This window comes from Durio zibethinus, chromosome 13 (assembly GCF_047325235.1).
Source record: "Durio zibethinus cultivar Kanyao isolate XHJ-2024 chromosome 13, ASM4732523v1, whole genome shotgun sequence".
NCBI lineage: Eukaryota > Viridiplantae > Streptophyta > Magnoliopsida > Malvales > Malvaceae > Durio > Durio zibethinus.
Window position 1 is genome coordinate 21,959,106 of NC_143174.1, and position 18,065 is coordinate 21,977,170.

General features: G+C 32.3%; 2 protein-coding genes and 1 pseudogene across 2 annotated transcripts; 1 reads left to right on the forward strand and 2 right to left on the reverse strand.

The window, feature by feature from the left end:
- Nucleotides 1-4,785: 4,785 nt before the first annotated feature.
- Nucleotides 4,786-12,886, forward strand: LOC111303037 (auxin response factor 19-like). Its single transcript, XM_022899038.2, has 13 exons — nucleotides 4,786-5,495; nucleotides 6,239-6,351; nucleotides 6,442-6,537; nucleotides 6,967-7,023; nucleotides 7,145-7,300; nucleotides 7,406-7,490; nucleotides 7,913-8,003; nucleotides 8,119-8,283; nucleotides 8,400-8,595; nucleotides 9,040-9,178; nucleotides 9,276-11,116; nucleotides 11,973-12,163; nucleotides 12,252-12,886. Exons 1-13 carry the CDS (start codon nucleotides 5,453-5,455, stop codon nucleotides 12,430-12,432), a joined length of 3,354 nt encoding a protein of 1,117 aa, XP_022754773.2. The 5' UTR covers nucleotides 4,786-5,452; the 3' UTR covers nucleotides 12,433-12,886.
- A 173-nt stretch (nucleotides 12,887-13,059) lies between these two features.
- Nucleotides 13,060-14,232, reverse strand: LOC111303038 (chitin-inducible gibberellin-responsive protein 1-like; annotated as a pseudogene).
- An 884-nt stretch (nucleotides 14,233-15,116) lies between these two features.
- LOC111304156 (20 kDa chaperonin, chloroplastic-like) lies at nucleotides 15,117-17,277 on the reverse strand. The gene is made up of 6 exons (XM_022900675.2): nucleotides 17,083-17,277; nucleotides 16,808-16,992; nucleotides 16,076-16,255; nucleotides 15,836-15,991; nucleotides 15,497-15,574; nucleotides 15,117-15,415 (listed from the first exon to the last, which is right to left on the reverse strand). The coding sequence occupies exons 2-6, from the start codon at nucleotides 16,988-16,990 to the stop codon at nucleotides 15,242-15,244; spliced, it is 771 nt and encodes a 256-aa protein (XP_022756410.1). The 5' UTR covers nucleotides 16,991-16,992; nucleotides 17,083-17,277; the 3' UTR covers nucleotides 15,117-15,241.
- Between the last annotated feature and the right edge of the window lie 788 nt (nucleotides 17,278-18,065).

Genomic DNA, 18,065 nt, shown 5'->3' on the forward strand with positions numbered 1-18,065 from the left:
AATTCAAGACTTAAAATTTGATTCAAATTTTATTGAATTTTATTTTTTTAATTCGAGCTTAAATCGAGATATAAATTAAATTATTCGAATTCATTTGATTAGATTCGATAACATATAAAATTAAGTTCGATTGTTATATTCAATAAAAAATTAATTATTTATACTCGAATTTGAGATATTTTATCAATTAAATTAATTAAAATATATTAAAATACAAAAACTTTATTAGACTTGTAAGCTATTCAATCTTAGTTTTTAATGCTCGAATTTAATTTGATCGATAAATCGAGTTACTCGAATTCGATAATAATCGAACTGAATTAAAATTTTATTTAAGTTAAATTTGAATAACTTACGAATACTAATGTATCGTTTACACTTTTAATAGTTACTTTGTACAAATTATTTTTTTTTTGTCACATGATATTTTTTAAAATAAAATATTTATTTTTATTTATTATAAATATAATATATATTTTAAAAAATTAAAATATAAAATTAGTTAAATTAGTAAAAATAAATTACAAACCACAACGTAACAAATTCTTGCAGATTTGATGATAAATTTAAAAAATAAAAATCATAAAATTAATAAAATGAACCAAAAAACAAACCACACAAAAATCCTTTGAAAATTTGAAGTTTATTTAATTAAAAATTTTAGATTTTAAATATTTTTAAATTTGCAGAATTTTTTCCAAAAATTATGTCTTCTAAAAGAAGAAAATACCAACAAAAATGCAAAAAAAAAAAATTCTGCCGTACTTGCTTTTAAGGACAGATGGTACGAAGAAAGAAAAAATGAAGTGAATTCTTTTAGTTTTTATAAGAATAACAAAACGCTGCATTTAAGGCAATATGAGAAAAAATTTTTTATTAAAAAATCATCAAATCCGACTCAACTTGAATTAATTGATCCAATTTGGATACCCATGCAAATTCATTTTGGATTATCAAATTTGAGTCGAAGGAGGTAGTTTTGTTTTTTTTTTTTAATATAAAATGGGCACAACTCATGATAAAAGAAAAAGAAATTTTGATTCAAAATTAAGAGTTATATATCCTCTAAAAGTTCATTAGCCACTAAGGCAAAGAGCTGAGAATTAGATAGTATTCTTCTAGTTGTTATTCATTTGCAATTTTTATTTTAGAAAATTAAATAAACAAAATATAAAAAATAATAAATGAGCTAGATAGTTCATTGATCAAACAAAAAGGACTATTTTTCAAATTTTTTCCAATATAAATTAAATTAATAAAAAATTTTCAAAATTGACTTGACAACATTTTTTCCAAAATTTTTTCAAGATAAATGAAATTTAAAATAATAAAAATAAAATATTTATGTAAAATAATTTAAATAAATACGAATAAGTATCATAAAAATCTTGATATTTATTAAGAATAATTTAATCATAATAACAAAATTTTCATTCTTAGACTATATTTTAAATGGCGATTCTTTTTCAATTAAGATCAAAAGAATTCAATAATATGAAAATTAATATATTTTTACAACATAAATAAAAATATACATTAAGTTTTACAATAATATAAATATTTTTAAAAAATACATATAAATTACACTTGCAAATGAATTAAAATTATGTAATATGTAAATAGTTCATTTTCATAATTGAAAAAATAATAATATTCATAAAAAATTATTTAAATAAAGCTATTATTTAATATGATTAATTTAAATTATTTTTTAATGTTAATTCAATTAAAAAGTTTATAAATATTTAAAAAAAAATCCCCCAAGCGAAGGGGCAACACGCTAACTTAACCAAAAAAAGTGGGCTTACATTAGACCTCAATTTCTTGCAATTTTGGTAGACGGCTTAGCATAATTGATGAACCTTAGCAAAAATTTACATTATATTGTTAATGATTTGATTACAAGCATATTTTCTTAGTAATAAAGATACTAATTTAATAAAAATAATTAAAAAAAGGGTTTTTGCGTAAAAGTGGGATATCTTAGCTAGGAAAAATGGTTAATATGATTAACTGGTTTTTAGCTTATGTTTCCTATCATTTAAAGTTATCTGACTTTTGTTTCCTATCTGATTTTTTTTTAAATAACAAAAATAAATCTTAAATTTTATAATTTTTAGATAAGTTCTTATATTTTTATTGCATCAAAATAATCTCTTAATTTTTAATTTACATTTAAATAAATTCTTAAATTTTAATTTATATCCAAATAAATTATTAACCTTTAATTTATATTTAAATAAAATTTTAATATAAATTAATTTTTTATTTGGAATAAGAATTCTTTTGCATATTAGAAAAAACGCATAAGGGCTTATTTAAAAAAAAGTGAAATAATTCAAGAGTTTTTTTTTTATATATTTTAGTATTTTTTATTTTGATATTTCTTTTTGTAAAAGTGATTCAAAATTTTCATTTATATAACATGTGTAAATTAGTTGAATATGAATAAATTTTGTTATGTTCATTTAATTAATAAATTTTGAATTATTATTTGTTATTGTTTTATTAAGCTTAATAAAAAATAAACAAAAAAATGAATTTATTCATGAACTGTTCATAAAATGTTTTGTTTGTTTATGTCTTTTATATGAACAAACTTTATTATATTTATAATATGTTCATTTAATAACAAATTTTAAAATATTATTTGTGATCATTTATTAAATTTAATAACGAATATAAATTGAGTTTGTTCACGAATTATTCATTAAATGCTTTTTTCATTTATATCTCCATATGTAAAATGAATTGAATATAAAAAAAAAAACCTTTATTATATCATGATTTGTTTATTTAATTAACAAATATTTAAACATTATTCATGATTATTTATTAAATTTAATAAATGAATATAAACAAATAAAAACGAAGCCTATTCACAAGTAATTTAATGCTTTATCTGTTCTCATCTAGTATTACTTTTACTACTCAAATTAAATTTTATTTAATGAGGTGGTTAACAGGTTTAATTTAATTATTAACATCTTAATAAGCTAGATAATTTGAATAATTAATAAAAACTTAGAATCCACTTGTCACACCCACAACTTTCTTTTAAGTAAAGATTACATTATTTCTTTCATTTCAGACTAATGAAAAGTCTTTAACAAATTTACTTACTTTCACCTTTCATGTTAAAAAAGACTTGATAATGAAAACATAGCTAATGTATTATCCATGACAAGCTTCATTGATTCTATAATATTTATTATGTGTTGAAGGGATATTAAACACATAATTAAATGAAGCTAATATATTAGGAGTAAATAAGTTATAATTGAAAGTATAATGATGCTTTTTTTTTTCTCCTTGTTTTAATACACATTTATGGAAATTATTAAACTATGAATGAATGTGTCTTTTTCAAATATACATGACCTTACATCTTTGAATAATGGAATATAAAAATATTTATTTAATTATTTTTGTAAGTTCAGTTAATGATTATAAAAAAATTTTATCATTGAATTGATTGAATTGATAAAAATTAAATACTTTATTTATAAAATTTAAGTTTAATTTTTCATATTAATCGGTTTTCTCAATAGATAATTTATAAATCTAATATAAATTTTGGATCAAATATATAATATGCTTTTAAAAAAATAACATTTTTTATCTAAAATATTTTATAAAAAATTATTTCTTTCATCTTATTTTTTGGTATATTCTAAAATTATGTTATATATTTTTGAATATTTAAAATTATTTTAATGATTTTTTTATTTTTTGATATTAAAAATCATATAATTTTAAGTTTAATATTAAATATATTAAAATTAAAAATATTTTCTTAAATTTTATAAAAATTAATAACACCTGATCAAGACGCAAATGGAATATGATAAAAAAATTTATCAAAATGATGTTTTTAGTTGGTGGGCCCAACACCAACAAAGAAGCCAAATCCACGGCAGACAATAATTATAAAAAGGGCAAATAGATTAAACAGGAGATTGGCATCAAAGTGCGTTGCCACGTCATTGAGCATAAGAATATTTCCATACCTGGCACACACCAGATCATAATCCCGCCAACCCCAAACAAAACTTACCTCGAAAAGTAAAAAATAGAAAAACAAAATGAAAATTCACCGTCAGCTATTTTATTTTAATTATCTTCTTGGATTTTTTCATTATATAAAAATTAATGAAGGTTTTTATTATTTTATTTAAGTTATTTTTTATTTTTTTATAATTTAAAATTATAAATTTAACTAAATATGTACTATTTACTTTTGAATAAAATTATATAATATTGCAGAAAAATTTTTTTCCTCTAAAGAGACAACACCTTAGTGGAAAAAAAAAAGAGAGCGCCTTACGCACGCCCACAAGGCACTCACGCGCGCACCCAAACGGTGAAATATTTTCCTCCGGTGAAAATTTTGTAGCCAATTTTAACCGTAGAATAACATATGATAATTTTAAATATGATAAAATTATATAAAAATAATATAATTTAAAAGTTTAATAAAAATTATAAATAAATTTAATAAAATAAAAAAAAATATTTTTTATTTTATATTAATATAAATTATAATACATAATTTGTATAAAAAAATATAAATATATAAATTATTAATATTTTATAAAAATAAATACACAAATTATCGAATCAAGATACAGTACCCCCACGAGCAACGATTAAATTTAATCGAAAAAGTTAAAAGAAAAAAGACAATTCCCTACTTCTTTTCTTTGTTGTTGACAAGGCCTGATAGCCTCAGTCTATTATATATCGGATTGTTTCACAGATTATAAAATTAAAAAGAAAGAAAGAGAGAAGAAAGCTGATTTTTGCTCTGCTTTTGTTTTGCTTTGCTTTGGCTTTGTCTCTCTGATTTTCCGGCGACGAGTCTGTTTACTTCTGCTTGATCCCTTAAAGTTTTTTTTTTTGCTTCTTTTTTAGTTTTTTTTTTTGGGTAAATCTTTCTCGTTGGATTCTGGAACCAAAGCGGCGAGCTTCAAGTGAGGAGCAGTTTTGCAACCGGTTGTTAACATTCCGTGCAGTTACTTCTCTACGGTTCGGATTCTTTAAACCGATTCATCGACGTTGATTTCTGTTTTGGCGAAGGAAATGCTTCATGTGATTGAAATACCGAACTAATCAAAGCTTGTTACGGAGCTAATGAAGAGAAAAATAGCTCAGGAAAGAACAAAGTTTTGGCTTTTGGTTTTCTCTTCAAGTTAGGGTTTAGTTTCTTTGGGATTTGGATGTTAATGCAATCACCAGCGTTTCCTCAAGCGCGTCTGTAGTAATTTTCCAACGAAGGGATGCTGCGAAAATGAAAAATTTTTGAAGCGTTGCGGTTTCATATAGCCAAAAGAGTGGAAGTAACTTTATTGTGACCAAAGTTGATATCTTTTCAGTGTTTTATTGGAGCAAAACAACTGATCGGATTCCTTAAGAAAAGTTCTTTTGCTTTTAATTGATTCAAATTTGTAAGATGAAGGCTCCGCCGAATGGGTTTTTGGCAAATTCTGCTGAAGGTCTGATTTTCTTACTTGATTTCTTTAAACTCTGTTTCAGCTCTTTTTTTTTCCCTTTGGGTCAAAAAAGGTCATTTTGTCTTAAGCAATGAGAGATTTTCTTAGTCATTAGTATATATTTAGTTGTTTATGGATTTGTTTTTTTGCCTATAGTATCCAGATCCCTCTAAATTGTTATTGTTGGTTTAAAGAAATTATTATTTTGTTTTGGTTTTGTTTTAATTCTCTACATTTGTTCATGTAAAATGTCATGTCTTTGTTTGAGATATCCTATAAAATCCCATTTTCATTAAATAAGAAAGAAGCAAGCAACAAGACTAAAAGTAAAAGTTATTATAACTGAGTGGCAACTTTCCTCATTTTAACGGGGGAAGGTTTGGGGTTGGGATCATTTATCATTTTGCAAATTGGAGGTGAAACAGGGGAGGAATTAAGAAAGAAAACATGCAACAATCATTCTCTTGTTAAGTCCAAATATGGAGTCTTAATATTATATAAGAATATTTATGATAACTTTTTTTTTTCTTTTTATGAGCTGGAAAAGTAAAACTAATTATTTATACCAGAAAATTGGGGATTTCTTGCTTTGAGACTCTATAAAGTTAATTGTTGCCTTGTTTATCAATCAAAGTTTTGGAGAATATTGATAGAGAACTTTTTGGTAGTTGATGCTTTTAATTTTTTATGACCTTTTGTGGTTCTGTGGTCTGTTTGATAATATTCTGGTTGGTTTTGGAAAGCAGGAGAAAGGAAGAGTATCAATTCAGAATTATGGCATGCTTGCGCTGGACCACTTGTTTCTTTGCCGCCAGTTGGAAGTCTGGTGGTTTACTTTCCTCAAGGCCACAGCGAGCAGGTGAGTCGCTTTCCTTATTCATTCCTGAGGAACAGCTGCTTCTGAATCTGGTCTGCTATGGAATTTTCTCTAATTAATAATTTTTTTCAGGTTGCAGCATCAATGCAAAAAGAGACTGATTTCATACCAAGCTACCCTAACCTTCCTTCCAAGTTGATTTGCATGCTCCATAACGTCACATTGCATGTAAGTAAAAGCAAGCCATCATTACCCCAAATTTCTTTTTTTTTTTTTTAATTTTTAATTTTGTCTTGAAGTCATTGAAGGGAAAAAGGATGTTCCTAAATGAATTTTGTGCATTTATCTGAAGATATATTGTGCATACTGCACCATTGGATTGACGATATCACTTTTCTTATGTTAGACAATGTTTACATTAATTGCCAAATCATTTACTAGCTTAGCTACTTGGTGCATCCATGAGCTCATCTGGATTGCATGGACTTGTATGAAGTTTATGTTTTGCACTGAGTCATACTGGAATATGAATTGGGATCCTGGATAGTATATGTATGAACATAAATTTGTTATTGACAGAAATGATCTCAAAATGCAAGAAAGTTATATGATTCTTTGAAGTTGCTAATTTACTCAATTATTTAAATTTTGAATCAGGCTGATCCAGAAACTGATGAGGTCTATGCCCAGATGACTCTTCAACCTGTAAACAAAGTAGGTCAGCTATTCAGTTTGAGAAGTAATTAATGGATATTGCAGAACTGCCTCCTTTTTTTCTCTTCAATTTTCACATTTAATGAACTATATGGAGAATCTTTAAAGTACTTCTCTACAGTATGACAAGGAAGCATTACTGGTGTCTGATATGGGCCTCAAGCAAAGCAGACAACCTGCTGAGTTCTTTTGCAAGACTCTCACAGCTAGTGACACTAGCACTCATGGTGGATTTTCTGTGCCTCGTCGAGCAGCTGAGAAGATTTTCCCTACTCTGGTGTGTAGAAACTTTCAATATTTAGATTTCTATTTTAAGATATGAGAGGTGATGTAAGCATTTTGTGTCTATTTTTCCTTAGATCTAAATGATGATATTTATCAGGATTTTTCTATGCAACCACCTGCTCAAGAGCTAGTAGCTAGAGATTTACATGACAATACATGGACATTTAGACATATTTATCGAGGTACTTTTCTCTTCAAGATATTGCACTTCTTCCCTTTCACAAGCAGAGGTCTACTGGTATTATAACATAAGACTGCAGCTTGATCAAAGTGTCTTATGTTGCAGAGCAATCTTTACTTTATTTCAACTAATGTTTCCTAAATATATTTATTAACTTCCTTGCTACTCAAAACTTTTTGAGCATAAAATAAATTCATTTTCTTTTGGAAAGTGGGGAGTTAGGAATGCCATTTCTTTCATTCCTTGCGCGCTTGGTAGTTTCAGTGATCACTTAAATTTTACTTAATCTTCATTACTAATGCTTTAGGGTTATACTAGTAAGTCTTATCATTTTGTTCAACATATTATGGTGGTCTCTTTAATTAGTGCAGTTGCTGTCAGAAACAGAATAATATATCTAAATGCATGATGGCTTCTTTGCAGGTCAACCGAAGAGGCACCTTCTGACTACTGGTTGGAGTGTCTTTGTTAGCACTAAAAGACTGTTTGCTGGTGATTCCGTTCTTTTCATAAGGTATGATTCATATACCTACATACACACAAATACTATACACACACACATACACACATATGTATGTATGTATGGATGTCCATTTTTCTGCTTAACTGAATTTTTTGCTTAAATGTAGAGATGAGAAGTCACAGCTTCTCTTGGGTATAAGGCACGCTAATAGACAGCAGTCAGCTCTCTCTTCATCAGTGATTTCTAGTGATAGCATGCATATTGGGATCCTTGCTGCTGCAGCTCATGCTGCAGCAAATAACAGCCCATTTACTATATTCTACAATCCAAGGTATTGCGATAACATATTTTGGTTGTCCTTTGATTCATTGTTATTATTTAATCATCAAATTTCTTTTTCAAAATGTTAGATATTGATAGCTGAAAAGATTTTATTAATTTTAATAGGGCAAGTCCTTCTGAGTTTGTGATACCCTTGGTGAAGTATAACAAAGCCGTGTATACCCAAGTTTCTCTTGGTATGCGGTTTAGAATGATGTTTGAAACTGAGGATTCTGGAGTTCGCAGATACATGGGTACAATTACTGGTATCAGTGACCTGGATCCTGTGCGATGGAAAACTTCACAGTGGCGCAATATTCAGGTATTCTTTGGAGATAAAACATTCACGAATGCACATATTGGCCTTTATTGGCCTTTTGCATTTTTATTCCAGAAGATGTATCACATGATTTCAGTGGAAAACACATTTTTAACATGCAAATAGTAAGTTGCATCATGTTGTGTCCTTCATAATACATTGCTCTATTATATGGACATGGCTGCATAAATCGTCCTCTTCTAGGCCTTACATGTAAGTAAACTTGGCGAGGGATATCTCAGCATATGCCTTTTTGGTCTTGTTATTTGATTGTGAACACTTAAACTGACTTGCTCATTGGTCCAACATTCTTTCGTGCTGCACCATACACATTACATACAGTTTTAAAGTAATACTTGATTTTTGTTAAAGTCAAAATATTGTCGCTAAGGGAGAAAAGGCCACATTATTTTCGATTTTGGCATTTTACTTTTATATTCTCAACAGGTTGGATGGGATGAATCTACAGCTGGTGAACGGCCCAGCCGAGTTTCAATTTGGGAAATTGAGCCTGTTGTAACTCCTTTCTACATATGTCCACCTCCGTTTTTCAGGCCCAGGTTTCCCAAGCAACCAGGGATGCCAGGTAAATCATATTTACAAGATATAACTTGCAGTGAACATGGATAAAGAATAGGAAAAATTGAAGAACTTAGTTCTAATCTTTGAAAATGCATTTGCAGATGATGAATCTGATATTGAGAATGCTTTCAAGAGAGCTATGCCCTGGCTTGGAGATGACTTTGGTATGAAAGATGCCCCTAGTTCATTCTTCCCTGGTTTGAGTTTAGTTCAATGGATGAGCATGCAACAAAATAATCAGTTTCCAGCTGCTCAATCAGGATTCTTTCCATCAATGGTTTCTTCGAATCCGCTGCATAATAACCTTAGCACTGATGATCCTTCCAAATTATTGAATTTTCAAGCTTCTGTATTACCTGCATCAAATATGCAATTTAACAAAGCAAATGCAAACCAAGTCAACCAGTTGCCTCAGGCACCTATGACATGGCCCCAGCAGCAGCAACTGCAGCAGTTATTGCAGACTCCTCTAAATCAACACCAACAGCAGCAGCAATCCCAACAGCAATTGCAGCAACAACAGCCACAACAACCACAGCAGCAGCCACAGCCACAGCCACAGCCACAACCACCTCCACAGCAGCAGCAGCAGCAGCAGCAGCAACAACAACAGCAACAACAAAGACAACAGCCACAACCACAGCAGCAGCTGCAACAACAAGCCTTCCTACCGGCTCAAGTAAATAATGGCATCATTGCCCCTGATCAGATCACAAATCAAAATTTGCATCTGCCAGCTGTTTACTCTCAGCTTCAGCCGCAACAATTACTGACAAGCAATAGCCAGTCAACCCAAACTATCCTCTCTGCTAATAAGACTTTGTATCCTTCGACATCATTAGCACAAGATACACAGATTCAGCAACAGATGGAACAGCAACCCAACCTCATTCAGAGGCAGCAGCAACAGACACAGTTGCAGCAGTCACCTGTACAATTGTTGCAGCAAAGCCTGTCTCAAAGGACACAGCAGCAGCCACAGATTCAGCAACTGTCACAGCAGGACCTCTCAGAGCAACAGCTTCAATTACAACTGTTACAGAAATTGCAGCAACAGCAGCAGTTGTCTCAACAATTACTCTCCCCAGCTGGATCACTTCTGCAGTTCCCAATGGTGCAGCAACAGCCGACCCATCAACAAAACCAACCATTGCAGCAGTTACCTATTTCACAGATCCAGCCACAACCACTTGGCAGCAATGGCTTCTCAACATCAGGGCTTATGCAACCTCAACAGCTTTCAATGAACCAACCCCAAAGTCAGATCAAGCCACTTATGGCAATGAGAACCCATTCTGGTCTTACTGATGGAGATGCTCCTTCATGTTCAACCTCCCCTTCTACCAATAATTGTCGGGTTTCCCCTTCAAACTTTCTAAACAGAAGTGAGCAAGTACCATCCATATTGGTGACAGATCCGATTGTTGAGCCTGCAAGTACTGTTGTTCAAGAGCTTCAGAGCAAGCCTGATATCCGAACCAAACATGAGCTGTCCACCTCTAAAGGACCAGACCAATCAAAGTACAAAAGTACACTGACAGATCATTTAGAAGCATCTTCTTCTGGAACATCATACTGCCTGGATGCAGGCACCATCCAGCATAATTTCTCCCTCCCCACCTTTCTGGAAGGTGATGTCCAATCACATCCTCAGAACGATCTTCCTTTTACAGCTAATATTGATGGATTGCCACCTGACACTTTGTTATCAAGGGGATATGACTCTCAAAAGGATCTTCAAAACCTGCTTTCTAATTATGGTGGCAATCCAAGAGATATTGACACAGAGTTGTCTACGGCTGCAATAAGCTCTCAGTCTTTTGGTGTGCCAAACATACCTTTCAAGACTGGGTGCTCAAATGATGTTGCCATCAATGAGACAGGAGTTCTAACCGGTGGATTGTGGCCCAACCAAACTCAGTGCATGCGAACATATACAAAGGTATTTTGCCCCACTAATTATGGTTATGCTTGTTCCCTCATTTATTCTCTTTGTTCTAGATATGTTTTGATTTTTTTTAAAAGTGAAAGTAGATTTTTTCCGTAGTTCCGATTGGGGTGTGAGTGGAGGGGAGTCTTTTCTGCATCACTTAAACTGGCACAGTGGAGCCAAGAGCTAATTTGTTAGCAGTTGCAGTTTTAAACCTTGCAATTTGCGACAACTTAGTTTTTGAACCTTGAAAGTAGGAAGATCTCATTCAGTATTGTCAGATTTTTTAACCTCAAGAGCTTCTGAGCTCTAAACATGAGTTGAAGTTAAATAAACAAGTATCTTTTTATTTCATCAGTCACATATATGTTACAAGGGCAGTTTTGTAGTTTCAGCTAAATCATGATGTTGTAGAACAATTTGTATGGCTTTTCCCTTGTTTTCACCTTGCTGAGGAAGGCTGTAATATATTGTTGAGTTGTAAAGTTTTATCTTTTTCATGATATTTGCCTAAGAATTATGGATAATTTTCTGTAATATTTAGATTTCCTGTTGCAATTGAAAATTCTCACTCGGATATTTCACCTTCAGTCTTTATTTTTGCATCTTGAAATCCTAATCTACAAATCCTTGACTTGCCTCATACCCTATTAATTTTTAGGGAAATTTGAACTTCTCGTACTTGTTAAATTTGCATCTTGATATCCTAATCCACAAGTCCTTGACTTGCTTCGTATCCTATTAATGTTAGGGAAATTTGAACTTCTTGTACTTGTTAAAGCCTTCTATCATTATAACATTATCAACTGTCTCTTTATTCTTTTGCTGAAAAACTCTAAATTCTTGGCGCTGGTTTGAACTCATGAAGGTGCAAAAGCGTGGCTCTGTAGGAAGATCAATTGATGTGACCCGCTACAAAGGGTATGTCGAACTCAGGCAAGATCTAGCCCGCATGTTTGGTATTGAGGGGCAGCTGGAAGATCCACATGGTTCTGACTGGAAATTAGTTTACGTGGATCATGAAAATGACATATTACTTGTTGGTGATGATCCTTGGCAGTAAGTGAAGAACCCCAATTTTATCTGTAACTTTTAGTTTTGGGTCTCTCTATTTATTCTTAACTTTGTAATATCTAATTCTTTGCAGAGAATTTTTAAGTTGTGTTCAGAGCGTAAAGATACTGTCATCTGCTGAAGTACAGCAAATGAGCTTGGATGGTGATCTTGGAAATTTGGCAGTTCCCCATCAAGCTTGCAGTGTCACTGACAGCGGAAATGCTTGGAGAGGTCATTATGATGATACCTCAGCTGTCTCATTTAACAGATAAATTCTCGAAATTCAGATACAAAAACAAACTCAATATATATTTTGCCATTGGACTTTGCCTGGGCTTATCAATGAATCTGGTGTATGCACTGAAAAGGATACAATTTAGTCAAGTCCTTCAATGAGAAGTGATTATCCTGGCTGATTGAGCCTTTGGAAAGAGTGCAGACCGCAGGTGTTAAATTTTAAAACCACTGCCATGAAGTTGGCAGAAGAATATCATGTTTTAACTTTAGCATACGCTTTTTGACTTTGGCCTTTGTTGCTAGTTCTATGGTGAGGTAGGGTGCAGAAGGATCAGGTGGCAAGGGACCATAGATGTATAATATAACCATATTTAGAGCTCGTCTGACATTCTCTCCTGTAAATGCTATGGTGTAGAGCACATTATCCGCAAGATGTGTAGTGGTTGTAGCTATTACTCCTAAGATACAATTAGCATCAATTTTTGTTCATGTTGCAGCCATGCTTCCTTCCCTCACCCCCCCCCCTTTTTTTCTGCTAATTTAGTGATACCATACCGCTACAGTGTCATCGTCCATCAGTGGCACAGGACAAAGCTATATATGTCATCTGTAACCTGTAAAAAAATTGAAGTGATTATTTCTACACTACCTTCGTATGAATTTCAGGTGTCACAGTGCCAAGCAGAAGTCAATATAAGGCTCTTATCCTTCAAGCGTCCTTCACTGGTGTATTTTGAGAAACACCTCAGCAGGCTTCTTATCACAAAATTTGTGTAAGAACTCGAAGGATACTAACGAAATCCGAGCCATTGTTAGCGTAGACATCCACTTACCAAAGAGCTCGTGGCGCTGCATCCTCTCCTTTCCCCCACGTGAAAAGGCAGCCCCAATGTCCCTTGCCAGGTAGTGCTGCTCCTTTCTCTCCCATGGCAGTTTCTCGTCTATTGGCTCAAAACATTGCCAAGTAGTAATCTGGAATCTCTATGAACCTGGGGAAGAAGGGGGCTGTGTTTCTATTTGATTCTTGCTCTACCAATGGGGAAACTTTGGGAGAAAGTGACAATACCATTGATAGAACCCCATCCCACAGATTGTTCACATCAACGCTCTTGTCAGGGGTGTGATGGAGCTGCCCCGGAAATTAAGTTTGACAGTCAGAACCTCCCCAGGCCTGACATCAAGCATGGCCCTTGTGATAACTAGTGCAAAAACAGGCATTCCAGGACACTCAACTGGAATGTTTAACTTTTCAGATAGTGCTGCCAAACATCTTTCTTGACAGCTTCCAACCCACCACCACGAGCATATTTAGAAACAGGATCATCAATTCCTGTAATCTAGATATGAGGAGCTCCACTTGGCCTAGCTGCAAGAGCTTGCAAGAGGGTCATCCAGTGTGTTCCCTGAGCAATCTGGAGTTTGATAATGTGGATGCGATCTTCAGTTCTGCATGCTTCAACAATGACCAATGGCACCATTGACTGCCAAGAATCCAAACTTCAAGTAGGGGCAGATTTCATACATGATCTGCATGTGGGAAAGCGAGTCTTTACCTTCAGGCTTTCTGCAACGAAGGGCATGATATGTGTCAAACCCTGATGCCTCCTTCCTCTGGCTACCAACCCTTCCACCATGTAAGCACCAAGGCGCTGGATTGGTTCTCAGATAGACACATCACCACCGGCCTACGCAATCAACTTACCAAATTCGTTCATATCATTTTCAGAGAGAGGTTTAGCACAAGCAATCAACAAATGCTTCAGATTGCCTGTTGGAATACCCCATTCACATTGTATCTGAAAAGCTAGTGTGAGTCCATGCAATGAGTTTGGCATCAGCTTTCCAACATGATGAAGAGACCTCTGAAAATTTATCAGCAGTTAAGGATGGGATTGCCATTGCCAAACCCTTTGTCAGAGATAAATACAAGAAACCTCAGCACCATAGTAAAAGTTATACCTTCAGGAAATGAAAATTAACCTAGAAATTCTTGCTTCTCTAGAACAAAAATTCAAAACTTAAAAAGTCGAAATAAGAAAAATTCAATGAATTCCCGTACTGGCCAAAGGGTAGCATGCAAAATGCCTCGTGTAACTATACATTTTTTGCAAGTGTGGTATTTAGAAAAATAAACTTTTTTTTTAATACTTAAAATTTTATTCCATCTAACATTTTGATACTTTAATTATTTATTAGTTATATTTCACTTCACATTGTTATTGTTAATTAAATGACTAATGTGATACAAATATTTAAAAATTATACCACATGTTATAAATGTTTTATTATTACCACGTTAGCAAAAAATTTAATTTTTTCTCTTTCTAGTTTTTTTTTTAAATTTTCAATTAAATACATTTTAAAAAAAATTTTGAATTTATTTAAATACTAATGTAAAAAATATATAATATAACAATAATTAAATATTTGTCACGTGTCATGATTTTATTGTGTATTATTAATATGTAAACAAGTAATAGTATTAAACTAAAATACCAAAGTCAATAAAAAATATATAGCATCATATTCATTTTTAGATTTAACCGATGTTGAAATTTCTGAAACATCATATACCAAAGTCATGAAATCAGTGGGATTAATCGGTAGCTACAACAATTTCTGAAACAGTATAAAACTTCAAATTGCGTGAATATATTTTGAACCTTTGTGCCCAACCGTCTTAGTTTTTCACCCAAAGTTCCCCACCTATTGCCCACAATTAGACAAGGGACAACAAAGCTGCGATAATTTAAATTGAAGAAAAAAAATTACAAAACCCTTGTGTCTTACGGCAACTCATCCATAAAATTCAGTTGTACACCTTATGCACATCTTATTAGACAACTAAGAGAGCACAGCCATTACATCAGATGCTCTCAGAGCAATATAATTAGTACCATCACTGCCCTTGAAGTCATTCCCTGCATACTTGGAATATAGAACTGTGTTTCCTGGGGCAAGTGAAAGTGGCTTTCTGTTACCTTTCTCATCCAAAGTACCAGGTCCAACAGCTATCACCTATTTCATTTAATGCAGCAAATAAGTAATGCATTTTGTACCATTGCAGCAAGTTCCCACAAACTTATAACTTTTACTCACCGCGCCAATGGAAGGTTTTTCCTTGCTTGCTTCTGTCAGCAACAAACCTCCAGCAGTTTTCTCCTCAGCTTCTGCAACCTGCAATCAACATCCAAACATAACATTGAGTGCCTTCAAAATCCATGTATGACTGCAGTATCCGTAACATGACATTAAATTAAAAAAATAAAGGCCCCAGTAGCAAACTCTTTCAGAGATAACAAACACTTTGGGTACTAAAAAGGAACTGATTCAACCAAATAAATAGGAATCCATGATTTCTCAGATTATTAATCTAAACTTTAGCAGAACAACAATGCAGTAGCAACCAAACTAACAGATTTTGAAAAGATAACAGACCTTAATCAAAACTCTGTCATTCAGAGGCTTGAGATCTTTGATGTCATCTGTTTCAATAATCCCAACAATGTCATCCTCCTTCAGAATAAGATGATTTGAACCATTGAACTCAACCTCAGTTCCAGCATACTTGGAATATATGACCTGGGCACCAGTCTATACAAGCATAGCATTGTGTAAGTATAATAATGATGTAACAAATAGAACAAGTGGCAAGAATATCTACTCCTTGAAATCCACCTTGACAGAGCTTTCCAATTTGATCTTTCCGATTGTCTTCCCCTCACCGACAGCAACCACCTCACCCCCTTGAGGCTTTGATAGAGCTGTTGTTGGAAGCAAAATGCCACCCTCAGTCTTCTCCTCTGCTTCTTTGATCTTCACCAACACTCTATCACCCAAGGGCTTAATCGAAGTGTACTGTAAAAAGAATATGACCATGTCATGTAAGCAAAAGCAGTATACAGAAAAGGATCTAAACTTATGGCGCATGGATCATGGAAATTATCAGCTTTGCTACACCAATTGTACATAAATTTATCTATTATGGGAGCACCTACAAGCCAATAGCAACAAATTCCTGTCAAGTCTAATTCATTGAATGTGTTCAAAATAGAAAATGCATACAAAGCAGTTCAACCCACGTATTATTCAAGGTAAAAAAAATTGAAACATTAGAATACACAAGGAAAGAAAATATTAACATGCTTCAAAAGCCCCTAATTTCTGTAAATTGCCCTACTCAAGTTTTCAATCTAAACTTAATCACTCCAACAATGCTTTAACGTTTGAGAAATACCCACAAAACAATAGCAAGAATTATGAAGCAAAGTCGCATCACAACTATATTAGTCAACAGCAAACAACTTTAACATGAATGAAAAACAATCGCAAAAAAACTAGTTCACAAAATTTAAACTTTACGCATTAACAACAAAACAACAGCATCAATAAAATTATAACAGGAATTACCTTAGGAGCAACAACGGTAGCAGCTTTTACAACTAAACCCTTGAAGGACCTCGGGGTGAAAGCCCCAGCCTTTAATGTTCCAAAAGAAGAGAACTTCACAGTGGATGGCCTCAGCCCTTCAAATGAAGCAAAGTTCCTTGCTGATACCGTCACTGATGATACTGTTAGCTGAGATGTAGCCATTCCTGCATTCAAATTTCTCAAAACACAAACCACTTTAAATTCCTGCAACCAATTTCTCCTAATAAAAAAACCCAGAAAGAAAAAGATTATACCTTTGAGAAATAATGGGTTTTTGAAACCACAAGGTTTGGGCTGCTTGAGACTCGAGATGTCTAAGAAGATAAAAACCCTAGATTGTTAAAATGGGTTTTATTTATTGATAAGAGACTTCCAGAATATTGGCGTTTTAAGGACAAAGATTAATGATCACGCGCCTCACTCTACAAAGCGGTTTGGCTGGGCTCTTAGCCTCTTACTAGTCCTACCCAGATATATCAAATACAAGTATATTAAAAAGAGGGTTAGAAGTGAAACGGGTCACTCTAAACCCGACGGATAATAGGTTGTGGACATGAATGGGTAACGGCCCAAGCGCTTCAGAGAAACAGAAAGAGCAAATTTACCACGTGGATAAATATTAATAAAAGAAATTAAAGGAAAAGAAAGAAAAACAATAATAAATGTATTTTTTTATAATTAAAATTAATAAAAGAAAGAACAAAAAATAAATCCTAACAATTATTATTTGAAAAAATAATGAAAAAAAATGACTCATTATAATTTTCTTTCAATTATAATATTTTTTTATAAAATAACATATAATATAAAAATAAACACTTCAACTTTTTTTGTTAGACTAATAATAATAAGGATTTAATTATACTTATTCAATTCCTAATATGCTCTTAACCTCCAACCATTATCTATTTAACTTATATTAAGAAAACATTATGCATTTAAATTCTTTCGAATTTGTAATATTCAAAAATTTGACCAACATTTATGTTATCTAAGTTACTACTTAATTGGCAAGATTTAATTATACTTTAATTTAACCAAATTGCCATTCAAACATAAAAACTATAAACATTATATTCAATATTTTTATTAAGATTCCATTAGAGTGAAGTGTTACCCATGAAGGATAAACATGCATTGTTAGACCAAAACATTGAGTAAATATAACATAGTTTGAAAATGAAAAAAAAAAAGAAAACCAAATATGAAATATTAATTTTGATTTGGCACATATTAG